Below are 14,634 nucleotides of genomic sequence, written 5' to 3'. Positions count from 1 at the left end.
CCTAGAGGTGCCAAGTCCAATTCAAGAAATATCCGGGGAACTTCAGGGTGTTGCCAGGAGACATTGGGGGTGGAGGCAGGAGACTTTGAACACATGAAGCTGCCTTCTACTGAATCAGACCCTGGGTCCATCAAAGTCAGTCTTGTCTACTCAGACTGGCAGCGGCTCTCCAGGGTCTCAAGCTGAGGTTTTTCACACCTATTTGCCTGGACCCTTTTTTGGAGATGCCAGGGATTGAACCTGGGACCTTCTGCTTCCCAAGCAGATGCTCTACCACTGAGCCACCATCCCTCCCCTTTAGCCAAACAGCCAGCATGTTTGAAGGAACACCTACAAGGTTGGAACATAAATCGAGACTAAAGAATCGGGTGGTAGATGCTCCTTCAGTTTAATCATGATCCAGACTCTTGACGTTTTTGTGTACTTCTTAAGTTTCCAACGTGTTTGCAAGGTAGGATGGATTGTAGCAGATGGGTACATCAGCAGGAAATGCGCATGGTTTTCAAATTAGGGATGATGTTTCCTCATGGTTTAAATAGTGATTGGGATTTAGCATGTTTTTTAATAAATATATTGTTCATTAGGCATACTGTTGGCATGTGCTTTGGATATTGTTATTAGTTTTATTGTTATTGGTTTTATAAGTCTTTAGCATTACTGCAGCTGGGTACTCTGTAGCTTTAAGGAACATTTTGTATTGTTGCACCTGCTGCATATCAGCCATTTAGCATGACTCACTGTAGCACCTTGTAGGTGTTCCTTCAAACATGCTGGCTGTTTGGCCTCACACTTAAGAGAAATCGCTAAGAGGTTTGCTGGTTTTATTCAGAGTTTAAAATGTTGTTATGGCTTATGTGCATATGGTTTTATTGTATTATTGTATATTATTTATGTCATTCAGGATTATTGCAGCTTGAAGAGGCTCATTGCAGCTTAAAGAAGCTCACGCGAAACGAGGGTTCCGTATGACCTTGTCCGTGGAAACTTGGATTATTGGCTGCATTTGTGGACAGACATTAAACACCTGGAGTACTACACCAGGATTTCATGGAATGAGATGGGAAGTTTTACCATAGAATGAAAAGGAGGACTCTTGGTGCTAATCCCTCCTGGGGATTGGCAACCCTACTTTCTCCCATGACCCCCCCCCCTCATACAATGTGCAACATACAGAGGAGAGTATAATTAGAAGAAAAGACATTATGTATTTTCCCAAAAGTTTCTCGTATTTTCTGTTTACCGAAGCCAAGCAAAAGGTTCAATCCGGAGACTGTGAAAGGTTCAATGAGACCTCAGCATGACAGTGCAGGCTAGCCACCCCCGTTATAGAGTGTCAGAAGAGGGTCTAGGAGACCCAGGTTCGAATCCCCCGGCTACCATCGATGTTTGTCGGGTAACCTCGAGCAAAGAACAAGAGACAGTCGGTGAAGTGGAATAAATAATTTTAATCCAGTTCCAAAACCATTATCAAATGCTTATAGTGGAAGACATAAGGCTCACCACTAGATTAAACTTCACCCCGAGCAAGCATAGTGCAGAAGATACCCTTGAGTGCGCAAAGAAGTCCAATACATTAGGGCCTGTCAGTAGTCTGGGTCATAGGAAAGTGAATGTTCTGAAGACCACCCACCAAAGCAGCTCAATCGCCAAGAAGTCCAAAGAAGTCCGCATGGGCAACTCCTCCCAGAACTTCAGAGGATTGGTTCAGCACCAGCTGATACATTGACTTGTGAAGAGAAGAGGAAGAGATTGGATTTATACCCCACCCTTCACAATCTGAAGGTGTCTTAGAGTGGCTTACAAATCTCCTTTCCTTCCCCCTCTCCACAACAGACAACCCTGTGAGGTAGGTGGAGCCGAGAGAGCTCGGACAGAACTGCTTCTTCAACAGAACAGCTTTGAGAGAACTTGTGGCTGACCCAAACTCATTCCAGCAGCTGCATGTGGAGAAGCGGGGGATCAGACCCGGCTCTCCCAGACAAGAGTTTGTGCTCTTAACCGCTACACCAAACTGGCTCTTTTCCTCTTCCAGGTGGAAGTCCCAAGGGGGAGCTTGGGGAGACGACGAGCGCTCTCAGGTTTAGTTGCTGCCAGCGGGCCAGTGAAGAATGGTGAGATCTTCCAGTGTCAGCTGGGGCAGGGTGGTAGCCGACTGCATTCTTTGCAGAAGGGGAGGAAGGGGTCTCTGGGGTAGTGCTGGATGCATATCAGGGGAACCTGAAGGCCAGGCGCTGCCCTTATTGAGACAATCTTGAGAAGGAAGAATGGCTGTTGGTGGAGAAGGAAGAGAGATACCCTTGTACATTGGAGGCAGAGGAATGCCTTGTAGGTCGTTTTGTCCAAATAACTGGCCTCCTAGAACTGGGTGTTCCGGAGGCCACTGTCCAGCTGCTGCCCAGTCACGAGGGGTGGTCAGCATCTTGGGAGTGCTCTTCTGTTGGCTCCAAGGCCTGGTATCTGCTGTGGCAACCTCTTTCTTCCCCAGAGGGTATCTGGCCCTCCTATTCTGAAACCACACCTGGAGAGACAAAAGAGAGAAGTAAAGAGTCTTTTAATCTCTGAACGGAGACTTGTCTCGCTTTCCATTTCTTGGAATAGGAATCTATGGATGCTCGTGGGTGCTCGTCCTACATATTTCCCATTCCCCCTCCTGTCCCCTGCAAGTCTTAATGCTCCCAACAGATCACAGAGGAGAATAATTTGCTAAGCCACTTGGCATGGAGTCCTCTCTCGTTATGACCTCAGCTGTTCAATAACACAGGAGAGAGAAAGGTTCTTCCTTCCCTTGGCCAGTTATGCCGGCTTTCTATCTGCAAGGAACTGGCAGTCTGGTTAGGGTTTGGGGGAGAATCAAGTGCTTGAATGGATGAGGGTTGTGATCCAAAGTGCACTTACTAGGGAGTCAGACTTGCTCAGCTCCATAAGATTTCCTTCTGAGTTTGCAAGCTTAGGCTTGTGGTGCGCATCCAGTGGCATCCTAAGCCAAGTTACACCCTCCTAAACCCACTCTCATTCTGTGCGAGTTTTTACTATGCAAGATACCCCCATACCAAAACATTTTTTTTTACTAAACAATATTCAATAGTATTTCAAAAATTCTTTTTCTACAAAAAAAGTACAATGTTCTCTTTGTTTGCAGAGCTACACAAAGTCCAAGAAATCCCAAAATGGGAGTACACTGGAATGAGACTACTGTTTGACAAAGATCCTGAACTAACTTACAGCTTGTAGCTTTTGCAGCAAACCTTTCAGGATCCTGCATCAACTTAGAACTTTTTTAACAACCACGGTTACAAAAAATTATTTAACCAAACTGAAGACTTTTAAATGCATCAGACTGACGGAACTGGAGGCAGCGCCATCTAATAGCAGATTCTTCAATAGTAACAGAACCCAAAAAAACTTTTTATATCAACACAAGTTTGAAATGAACAGCAGACTGGAACTGGTACAAAGGAGAGGACTTTATTTAATGTTTACAATTTGTCTCTGAAATGACTCCACTTGAAGGACTGATCACTTTAAAAGCTAATTTACCAGTTTGTGCCAGAACTCTCAACACGAGTAGATGGCGTTCCCATAGGAAATAATGGAGAATTGATCCATGGATATCTGGGGCTCTGGGGTGAGGGGGGGCTGTTTTATGAAGTAGAGATACCAAAGTTTTGAAACTTGGGGGGTATTTGCAGTGCCTCTCCCCGAAATACCCCCCAAGTTTCAAAAGGATTGAACCAGGGGGTCCAATTCTATGAGCCGCAAAAGAAGGTGCCCCTCTCCTTCATTATCTCCTATGGAAGGAAGGCATTTTAAAAGATGTGCGGTCCCTTTCAATGTGATGGCCAGAACTCCCTTCGGACTTCAATCACGTTTGTCACACCCTTGCTCCCGGCTCCACCCCCAAAGTCTCCAGCTCTTTCTTGAACGGGACCTGGCAACCCTTCTAGGATCTGAGTAGGCAGGTTCCATTCTGAGGATTTCTTCCCGCACTGCGGAGAAGTTTCCAACCCGCTCAGTCATTTGAACCGCACAATGAACACACCAGACACACAACCAGACAAAAGGGAGGCAGAAAAACCAAGGAACCCCCCCCCCCCCGACTTACTTGGACCCTGCATTCCGGGGCGCCGATCCTTCTTGCCAGCTCCTCCCTCATGCCGATGCCTGGGTACCGGTGCTTCTCAAAGGCGCCCACCAAAATCTCCAGCTGCTGCTTCGTGAAGACCGTCCGCTTCCTTCTGCGGCCCGCTGCGGAGCTGCCCTCCAGCCACTGGGGCCCCGGGAAAGCGGCGCCTGCGGGGAAAGCACAAAGGGGGCGCTCGCCTTGAAGCCCCGGCCAGCCGCTCCGCTCCCTCCCAAACCGATCGCGCTGCCTCGCCCGCAGCAGCAGAAGGGAAGGGCAGGGCAGGTCCCCGGGGCGAGCCCCAGGCGTTTCCCACCTCGGGGTGACGTTGCTTTCGCAGCAGACTTTGGACGGGGGGCTTTGCCATTGCCTTCCCCAGTCAGCTGCACCTTCCCTCCAGCAAGCCGGGTCCTCGTTTAACTGACCTCCGGAGGATGGAAGGCTGGGTCACCCTCGAGCCGGCTACCTGAAAACCCAGCTTCCACCGGGGATCGAACTCAGGTCGTGAGCAGAACTTAGGACTGCAGCTTTAACACTCTGCGCCACGGGGCTCTTTAAAGGAAAGGTTCCCTGTGCGAGCACCAGTCGTTTCTGACTCTGGGGTGTCGTTGCTTTCACAACGTTTTCATGGCAGACTTTTTACGGGATGGTTTGCCATTGCCTTCCCCAGTCATCTAAACTTCCCCCCCCCCCCCCCGCAGCAAGCTGGGGACTCATTTCACCGACCTCGGAAGGGTGGAAGGCGGAGTCAACCTGGAGCCAGCTACCTGAAAACCCAGCTTCCACCAGGGATCGAACTCAGGTCGTGAACAGAGTTTAGAACTGCAGGACTGCAGCTTTAACACTCTGCATTACATCCCCCCCCCCAAAAAAAAACATGCCTTAAAGAGCTACATGATCATTATTTATAGCCCTTTTAGACCCCAAGTGGTTTTCCTCATTTTCCTCTTCTCTATTTTACCCTTACACAACCCCCCTGCGAGGCAGGCTGGCCTGGCAGGGCTTCTGGAGCAGAGCGGCGAAGCTAACAAACCGGGGACCAAATGGTCTCGCTTGAAAAACAGACTGATTTCCAAGTACACCGCGTGCAAGTTAATACATTATTATCATAATTCGTAACACAATAAATAGCCCCGGAAGTGCAAAATCCTGGAGCGCGGACTGTTCTTTTCAACCCGATACGCTTTCGCATTCTATGGACTCCTGATCACATTATGAATTATGATCACAATTCATTAGTTTGTACATGGTTGGCACGGCGGTTGTCGTTGGTTTCTGACTGAGGTGCATTTTGCATTGTGCCCCCCCCCCCCCCATTCTCTTTTCCAAATGTGGCCTCCAAGAAACCTGGACGTTTGGAGGGGTGGTCCTGACGGGCAGTTCTGGGGAGAGGGGAGGGTTGCCAAGTCCAGTTCAAGAAATATCTGGGGACTTTGGGGGTGGAGCCAGGAGCAAGGCTGCAACGAGCATCATTGAACTCCAAAGGGAGTTCTGGCCATCATATTTAAAAGGACCGCACACCTTTTATATATGCCTTCCCTCTATAGGAAATAATGAAGGATAGGGGCACCTTCTTTGGAGGCTCATAGAATTGGACCCTTCGGTCCAATCTTTTTGAAACTTGGAGGCTCTTTTGAGGACAGGTGCTGAATGCTATGCGGCGAATTTGGTGCCTCTACCTCAAAAAACAGCCCCCTCCCTGGGCCCCACATACCCGTGGATCAATTCTCCATTATTCCCTATGGGAGTCAATCTCCATAGGGAATAATGGAATGCCCAGCAGACATTCCCCTCCCCTCCCCTCCCCCCGCTTTCTGATGGCCCTGAAGTGGGGGGAGAGCCTCCAAACGGGGTGGGGATTGGTGACCCTAGGAGGGGACCCCCAACTCCCGCCTGGCTCCTCAAGAAAAGGTTTCTTTTTTAAAGACCTGTTCTTCACTCAAAGAGGATCATTTCAGGTACCTTGTTTATAATTAACCCTGAAAACTCTTTATTTCATTTCAACCCCTTGGTTCTGGTCCTACCTTCCCGGGCCACAGAAAACAGCTCCACACCATCCTCTGTATGACAGCCCTTCAAGTACTTGAAGATGGTGATCATATCATCTCTCAGCCGCCTCCTCTCCAGGCTAAACATGCCCAGCTCCTTCAACCTTTCCTCATAGGACTTGGTCTCCAGACCCCTCAGCAGTCTTCGTTGCCCTCCTCTGGACCCGTTCCAGCTTGTCTATATCCTTCTTAAAATGTGGGGCCCAAAACTGAACACAAGACTCCAGGTGAGGTCTTATCAGAGCAGAGTAAGCAAGGCAGTCTTACTCTTGAGCTGCTGGTGGTCAGTACTGGGGGGGGGGAGCTGGTCTCCCCAGTCGCTGACCGCTGGGATCCACTCATCAGAGAACAGAACAGAAGGTCTTGGGCCTGGGGTTCTACTTGGAGGAAGCTCATTCCTTCAGCACCCACCTCCCCAGGCCCCATTCAGACCAAGGCAGATCTAGTCCAGAAAATCTTCCCAGCGGGTTGTGCATTTTGTGACTTGGGGGGAGGCCCTTGCCCTTTGGCCTCAAGCGAGAGCCGCTGGTTTCAGAAAAGAGAGAAGCCAATGGCAGTCCAGCTCTCGCCCAGCTTCACCAGCGGCAGGCTAGAGAGAGCATCTAGCACAGTTTCTACGTCACAAGTAGAGGGGCTGATGTGCAAAGCACTCAAATCTGCAACCCAAGGTAGACTTTGGTGAGTTGGGAGTGGTGCTCACTTTTGTTGGTAACACAAAATGACACGCATATTATGAGAGCAGCATTTTTAAGCTTTTTAGTTTTGGGATTTTTGCCATCAACTGATGTGTCTACCTATCCTTAGGGAGAGAGGTGAAGTTGGAAAAGTTCTGGGTGGGTTCCTCTCTCTGATGGGGCTTAAAGGTCTCCCCTCCCATCCTGAAGGTGCTAAGGTGGCAGTGCCCCCTGGGGATGGATAGAGCAAGAGGCTGGGTGCCCTCAGGGGGATGCCTCCCTTGTCATCACCAGCTCCCTACTTCCCCACTCCTAATTCTAAGGTACAAGGAATGGAGGCAGAGTTTAAAATTCTTCTTCCCCTTTACATTTGGAATGCAAAATGCTGCAGAATCACCTTCATCTTTGGCCCTGCCCTTCCTCCCCTTGACTGAAAATCTCAGTTCAGGTTCTCCAGAAAGACCCATTTCTTTTTTTCCCCTTTGGGATGTGTGTGTGTGCGATTATGTCACTCCTCCGGTTGTTAGAGTGGCCTCTAACTTGCCTACCAACAGGGATGCCAACAGGAGTGAAGAAGGAATGCCCTGTCTCTTTAAGAGAGGCAGAAATGGGCAGCTGAAGCTTTTCATGGCATGGAGGCAGATATTGCCCTCTTATGCCTCTCTTAAAGGGGCAGGGTGTTTTTCTCTAGGCGGCTGGTAATCTTGCCTACCAAATAGATATCAGAGAAGTCACATGTGGGGTGGAATCCAAACTCAAGGCAGACCCCTCCCCCCATCAACTGATGTCAGGCCACTGCTGTCTGTCTCCCATAACCCAGCCTCATACAATGTGCAACACATACAAAAAAAATAATAATATTTGAATTAGACATGCATTTAAAGTTGCTTTCTTTCCACTTCTCCCTCCCCCATCTATTGCTTTCCAGTGCTCAAATATCTGATGTGCATGCCTTGTGGGCCTAAGAGTCATTTTGTAGAAAATGAGATGCCGGAGCTCATTAGCACAACTCTTTTGCACATGCCACACACCCTGACATCAACTGAAGATGTACTAAATTATATCAGCTCAGCATCTTCCTTAAAGGCTTCTTGAATTATAATTGTCATAATAAAACCTTAATGTCATCATACTTTTAAAATTACTTTCTCCTATGTGGTCACAATGACATGATGAAGATTTCCATCTGTCTGCCTTATATGTTTTGGTTATTTTTGCAGGAGGAAACATTAGAAAGTTTGTCAAATCTTAGAGTTCAGCATAGGGTTGCCAATCCCCAGGTGGGGGCAGGGGATCCCCCGGTTTGGAGGCCCTCCTCCCGCTTCAAGGTCATCAGAAAGCAGGGGGAGGGGAGGGAAATGTCTGCTGAGAACTCTATTACTCCCTATGGAGATTTATTCCCATAGAAAATCATGGAGGATTGATCTGTGGGTATCTGGGGCTCTGGGTGGGCTGTTTTTTGAGGTAGAGGCATCAAATTTTCAGGATAGCATCTAGTGCCTCTCCCCAAAGTATCCCCCAAGTTTCAAAACGATTGGACCAGGGGGTCCAATTCTATGAGCCCCAAAAGAAGGTGCCCCTATCCATTATTTCCTATGGAAGGAAGGCATTAAAAAGGTGCCGTCCCTTTAAATGTGATGGCCAGAACTCCCATTGGAGTTCAATTATACTTGTCACAGTCTTGATCTTGGCTCCACCCCAATGTCTCCTGGCTCCACCCCCAAAGTCCGCAGATATTTCTTGAATTGGACTTGGCAACCCTACCATATATAACAAAATTCTACTATGCATAAAATACTATGGTATATATAACATTGTGGAACATCTTATTTAGCATTTAAGATAACGTCCAGTTCTCCAATAGATAGATAGATAGATGGATAGATGGACTAGAATTTTTGACTCTTAAGCTAAGAAGAATGCCTTGTTCCATCTCAAGCCAAACGAAAGGGAATATTTAAATAAAAAGAGAAAGATGGGATAGCATAAGTTAGAAAGAATTATAGCAAGAGAAACTGAAGGTAAATTGTGTTAATAGGGGACTCCTTTTGTGTTTGCTGCCTGTAATCTTCAAAGGCCACAGTCTGAAATGGACTGGAGATTGGTCTCCACCCCTTACGCAATCAGAACAGCTGGGGACAGGCAATTTCTGATTCTTGGTTTATGGCCCTTTGAATTAATGGCCTACTTAAAGGCTATCTACCAAGGAAAGTGTAGTCGTCTAGTCTGGCTTTTAATCAGTTAACCCATTGGCTGCTTTTTTCACACCCTAGAACGAGGTCACTTCCCAAAGTGATGGAGAATGAAGTCATTAATTAGGACAACACAATATGGAGGAACGTTGTTAGCTTGTAGCAGCAGAAAAGAGCCAGACTCCAGCCGAGGGTCCGCAAGTCCAATTTAAGAAATATCTGGGGGCTTTCGGGGTGGAGCCAGGAGCAAAGTTTTGACAAACATAATCAAACTCTAAAGGGAATTCCGGCCACCGCATTTAAAGCGACCGCACAGCTTTTAAAATGCCTTCCCTTCATTGGAAATAAGGAAGGATAGAGGCACCTTCTTTTGCGGCTCATAGAATTGGACCCCTGGGCCAACCTTTTTGACACTTGGAGCGTATTTTGGGGAGAGGTACTGGATGCTATGCTGAAAATTTGTCGCCTCCAGAGCTCCGGATACCTGTGGATCAATTCTCCATGGTCTCCATAGGGAATAATGGAGTGCCCAGCAGACATTTCCCTCCCCCCCCCAACCTGTGCTTTCTGATGACCCTGAAGCGGGGGGGGGGGGGGAAGGCCTCCAGACCAGGGGATCCCATGCCCCCACCTGGGGATTGGCAACCCTATGAAACACTAAGAAAACTTGTGCCAGGGGTGGAGCTTTCGGGAGTCGCTGCTCACTTCTTTAAAGGCAAAGGAAAGGTCCCCTCTGCAAGCACCAGTCGTTTTTGACTCTGGGGTGTCGTTGCTTTCACAACGTTTTCACGGCAGACTTTTGACGGGGTGGTTTGCCATTGCCTTCTCCAGTGATCTACACTTTCCCCCCAGCAAGCTGGGGACTCATTTGACCAACCTCGGAAGGGTGGAAGGCTGAGTCAACCTGGAGCCGGCTATCTGAACCAGCTTCCGCTGGGATCAAACTCAGGTCGTGAGCAGCTAATACCCACATGAATCTGGCATTTCCCCCCCATTTTTAGTCCTTCAGGTGCTACTGGACTCCAGGACAACCTATGTGTCTTCTGGAACGAACCCTTTTCAGAAGTTGCAGTTTAGAAGAAAGACCGTTTGAGTTCCCTGAACAGAGAACTCTAGGACAACCTATGTGTCTTCTGGAACGAACTCTTTTCAGAGGTCATCGTCATCTTCTTCTCTTTCTCCTCCTCCTCCTTCCTTCCTTCTTACTACTACATTGCAATATATTATGAAATAATTGTACAACTCACGGCCCGGTTGCTAACAGGCCACAGACCAGTACATGAACCTGGTGTAGTGTAGTGTAGTGGTAAGAGAGTCAGACCGAGAACCCCTGTTCAAACCCCCTGGGTACCAGAGAAGCGCATTGCATGACCTTGGGTGTTGGGAGAGAAATACTTTCATTGCACTCCAGAAACCATTTCTCCATTGTTTCTACTGAAAGGCTAGATGTTCAGTTCAGTTTAGTTTATTATTATTTCGGCCCATGGCCGGCATAGATCAAAACAAACTAATTTACATAAAATACAGAAAGTGCACAGCCAATGGGAGTATTATGGCCTGTCAGTGTTCTTGGTGGAGGGGTCTACCAAAGGAGAGGAGGGCAGCTGGTCACCGAAGGATGTCCAGGTCTTCTTCTGTCAGCAGAGGAAGAGGGGAGCCATTCCAGAGTCCCCTCAGGAGATCCTCCAAGAAGGCCGGAGAAGCCGTGATCTCTGGAAGGTCCTCCAACACGGAGGAAAGAGGAGCTGGTTGGGGCAGTTGTGGCTGACTGGAGGGGGTGGGTGGAGGCTGGGGGAGGACAGAAGTGGGGAATAGGACTGTTTGGAAGTTGCCAGCCAAAGTGGGAGCAGGAGCAGCTTTCAGCTGTATCTTGGAGGGCCGCCTGGCCCTCCTGTTCTGAAACCAGACCTGCAAGGAAAGGAGAGAAGCAAAGGGTCCCGTTAACTCTGAACAGAAACGTGTCTTGCTTTTCGGAACTCATCTCTGTGGACATTCTCTGATGCTGAACCTACGAATGTCCCCTTCCCCATCCTGACCACTGCAAGCCTGAATGCGATCCACAAATCACAGAGGAGAATGATATCTACTCAGCCGACTGCTATTCATTCCTGCCCCTTTTTCCTGGCCTCTGTCACCTGTTATTCTGGAAGCACAAATGTCTCTAGCCTGCCCCAGAGATTCCCCATGAAAAAGAACTTCCAGATAGTCGGCAATCCACACTGCAGAAAGGCCCATCCCAATATTTCCCAGCTAAGTGGTTGGCCCTGGAGCAGGGGCTGGATCAGGAAGGGGGCAGAGGCTTCCAGCATCTGGGGGGGGGGGATTTGTGGGTCTTTCTGGGACTGCCAAACATGGGACAGAATGCTAAAATTTCTGAAAAAAACATTGAACTTCTTCCACCTCAGCGGTGAAGATGCCCTTCAATCTGACAGGATCTTCTTAAGAAACAGACGGAGGAAAACCAGCGCTCACATGCTCAGACACATTCTTGTCGACATCCAATTGTACAAAAATGTGGGTCCCATTTCAAGAATTTAGACCCTCCACCCCCCCACCGCTCTGGTCTGAGAAGCTTCAACCCACTCAGTCATTTAAAAACACAGTCAAGACACACAAATTGTTAAAAACCTATACAAGTAAAGATACTGAGGAAGCAGCCCCAACTTACTTGGGTCCGGCTTTCGGGGACTCCTGTTCTCCTCGACAGTTCTTCCCTTTCCACGAAGCCCGGATATGGATTCTTTTGGAAGGCTTCCTCCAGGGCCTCCAGCTGTTTTGGGGTGAAACGGGTTCTCCTTCTCCTATCACCACCTTGAAAACTGGCATTCTGGTTGAAAGCATCTGTAGGGGGGAAATGAACAGGGTTAAGCGCCTCATGGATGCCCAGACGACTGCCCAGTTCCCACTGTGTTCACCCCACAATGAATGTAGCCTCCACATCCCATAGGACAGGAATATCTGACAGGCACAGTTTACAGACCTTCCTTCTCCCATTTTCCATTTGGTCCTCACAGCCCCCCTGCGAGGTAGGCCAGGCTGAGGGGGTGAGACTGGCAAGAGATCCCCCGGGGGCTTTCCATGGCAGAGCAGGGAGGCGAATGGAGTGGGAAGCAAAATGTCTTCCTTGAGAAGGAGACAATTTCCAAGCAGGGCATCCAAGAGACCAGCAAATTTTGAAAGTTCTGGGGGGGGGGGGAATCATTTGCAAATGCTATTTTCAAGGCAGAAGGGCTGATGGAATGCAATGAACAAACTACTTTATCTCCTCCCCCATCTAATTTCTGAATAACAGGGGGGGCATATTCAGTCCACACCAACTACCCCCAATGTACAACTGACCCTTCCCCCTATGATTTCCCTCCCCCACAATTGCTAGAGTGATCCAGCCCACGTTTCTCGGGGGGGGGGGAGGAAAGGCCAAGGAATTAAATGGGCTCTTATCTGACATGTGCACAGAGCTGCATGGCAGTCAAAATCCCAATAAACTCTCGCAAAGGCAAAGGCAGGAACTGCCGGATGCCTGGATGGGATACTAAAAACAAGGCAGGCGAGAGAAATGGGCAATTCCCTGCCCTGCATTTATTTAGTCCAAAGCAAACTAGAGGAACCCACAATGCAGTCCTAAGCAGACTTAATCTAAAGTCACTGAAATCAATACAATGACAAAGTAATGCATGTGTTTACAGCTGTCATTTGAAAACGAAGGGGCCTGAAATTGCCACCTGGGCAGGACTGGATTCTCATGGCAAGTAGTCCCAACGAGCAGGGCCATCCAAGCATTGCTATTCCAGATGAAGGACCTGAGATCAATGGGCTGAGGCTGCATTTCCCTGAATGCATTTCTCTGGCAAAGCCCCTCCACATTCCCCTGGGAGGAAAAGGCGTCTCTCTCCTGGGTCACAGGAGCCATGAAAAGAGAGCACTCCCCCCAAAAATGCAGTTTCAGTTCACAGTGGTTCTTTTAGCCACTTACCGAATGAAAAACTGGGTTCTGGCACAAATTTTGAAAGGTTATAGCCCTCCTTTCCTCAGGCAATCTTTTTAGTCCACAAACCTCTCTCCTGGAATCCAATCGCTAGACGTTGTAAGGGCTGGCCCTCAAGTCTCCACTTGACTTCCCCAGGGAGGGGAGGAAATAGCCACCCCCAAAAGTTTTTCCCCCAAAACTGGCATTCAAAGACAAGCTGCCCTTGGAGAACATGGAGGTTCTGGCTGGCTGCTGCCCTCTGGGACCTTTCCACCTCCATGAACCCGTCTCTTCCCCTTTCCAAGTCTGCTAAACCAGCAGGAGTCACCTCCACATAGTTCATTCTATAGAAGGATGATTCCAGCTTCACTGGGCACTTAAGCTTACCTGGGACCCAGGAAGTTTCAACCCCCAGACTCTCCTGCCCCTTCTCTGTCATCCCTGCTTACCTCCTCCAGCAGCAGCTGCCATCTTGTCAGGCTTCCTGGAGAGAAGGAGGCTTTTGGCTCGGATGAGTTTAGGGCAAAACCTCCCTGCTAGATCACCGCGGGACCAGGCCTTCTTCTAGACCAGGATCTCTGGATGAGGGAAGCTGGGTTTGGGCCAGGCTCTTATGGCCCACCTGAGAGGCAACACCTTAATCTTTGTCCAATGGGAGATGAGCCAGGAGGGTGATTTTAGCACCAACCCTGGGGGTCTTTGGTGCTTCATGCAACAAAGGGGTGATTCAGAGGTCCCTATCTGTCTCCCCATTAGACCTGAGTGCAAATGGGCCTGCAATCTGAGGACTCTTTCCTGGGTGGGGCCCCTTGAATCACAATGGAGGTCCCACCTGCAGGCTGAGTTAGATGCCCTCTCCCTTGGCCCATTTCACCCTAAGGGAAGGAAATGGCCCATTCCTGGAAAGATAAGCTATAGGACACCTTTGCAGGAGATCTTCTCTCCCTCTTGTTCTGACCGTTTTTGAAGAATATCTCCTTCTCTCCAAATTACTGAAATCCCTGAACTCTTTTCTGAAGCTGGAAAAGATTGGTTTTCTGTATTCATTCTGTATCTTAGATCGCCAGTTGTGAGAAATCTCTTGTTCTCCACAATTATTTATTATATTGACAGTCTGCAGTTTTGGAGTTATTAGCTTTGGGGAGTTGAGGGTTTTACCCTGAAAATATTGATGGTCTCACAACAGCAGAACATTTGGATGGGAAGAGAACGCGTTTTCGAAATGTTTCCTTTGTGTCCTCTTAGCCCACGTAGAAAGGTCACAGGCAGAGATTGTAGAAGGTTCAAGAGGACCTGAGCAGGATGCTGAAAAGGCCGGCTGGGCCCAGCCTTTCCGAGACCTCTGGAGTCGATCCCAGTTGCGAGGAATGAAGTTATAGCTTTAGATTTTGTGAAATGCAAAAAACCCTTTCCATTAAATGTTGCTGTGTTTCACTGATGTGAAATCTTTGACTACAGTATCAGCTGATGTTCACCAAAGGTTCTGTTTTAATTATTTATTTCAAGCCTTTGTTAGCCAATATATACATTGCAGAAATCAAGGCAACATTCAATACGATTAAAAGAATTTGAAATCCGATTAAGGAGTGCCAATAAAGAAAGATGGACTGAGTGAAAGGCAGTTCTCAGTCAC

General features: G+C 48.4%; 2 protein-coding genes across 2 annotated transcripts; both read right to left on the bottom strand.

Moving 5' to 3' along the window:
* Positions 1–1,425: 1,425 nt before the first annotated feature.
* LOC132573488 (homeobox protein otx5-A-like) lies at positions 1,426–10,460 on the bottom strand. Its single transcript, XM_060240979.1, has 3 exons — positions 10,430–10,460; positions 4,103–4,290; positions 1,426–2,518 (listed from the first exon to the last, which is right to left on the bottom strand). The coding sequence occupies exons 1-3, from the start codon at positions 10,458–10,460 to the stop codon at positions 2,081–2,083; spliced, it is 657 nt and encodes a 218-aa protein (XP_060096962.1). The 3' UTR covers positions 1,426–2,080.
* A 182-nt stretch (positions 10,461–10,642) lies between these two features.
* On the bottom strand, positions 10,643–13,472 carry LOC132573487 (homeobox protein prophet of Pit-1-like). The gene is made up of 3 exons (XM_060240978.1): positions 13,451–13,472; positions 11,703–11,875; positions 10,643–10,942 (listed from the first exon to the last, which is right to left on the bottom strand). The coding sequence occupies exons 1-3, from the start codon at positions 13,470–13,472 to the stop codon at positions 10,643–10,645; spliced, it is 495 nt and encodes a 164-aa protein (XP_060096961.1).
* Between the last annotated feature and the right edge of the window lie 1,162 nt (positions 13,473–14,634).

The sequence above is a fragment of the Heteronotia binoei genome, chromosome 6 (assembly GCF_032191835.1).
Source record: "Heteronotia binoei isolate CCM8104 ecotype False Entrance Well chromosome 6, APGP_CSIRO_Hbin_v1, whole genome shotgun sequence".
NCBI classification, from domain to species: Eukaryota; Metazoa; Chordata; class Lepidosauria; order Squamata; family Gekkonidae; genus Heteronotia; species Heteronotia binoei.
Note: the sequence above shows the minus strand (reverse complement) of the source record. Positions and strands in the feature narration are given on the sequence as shown.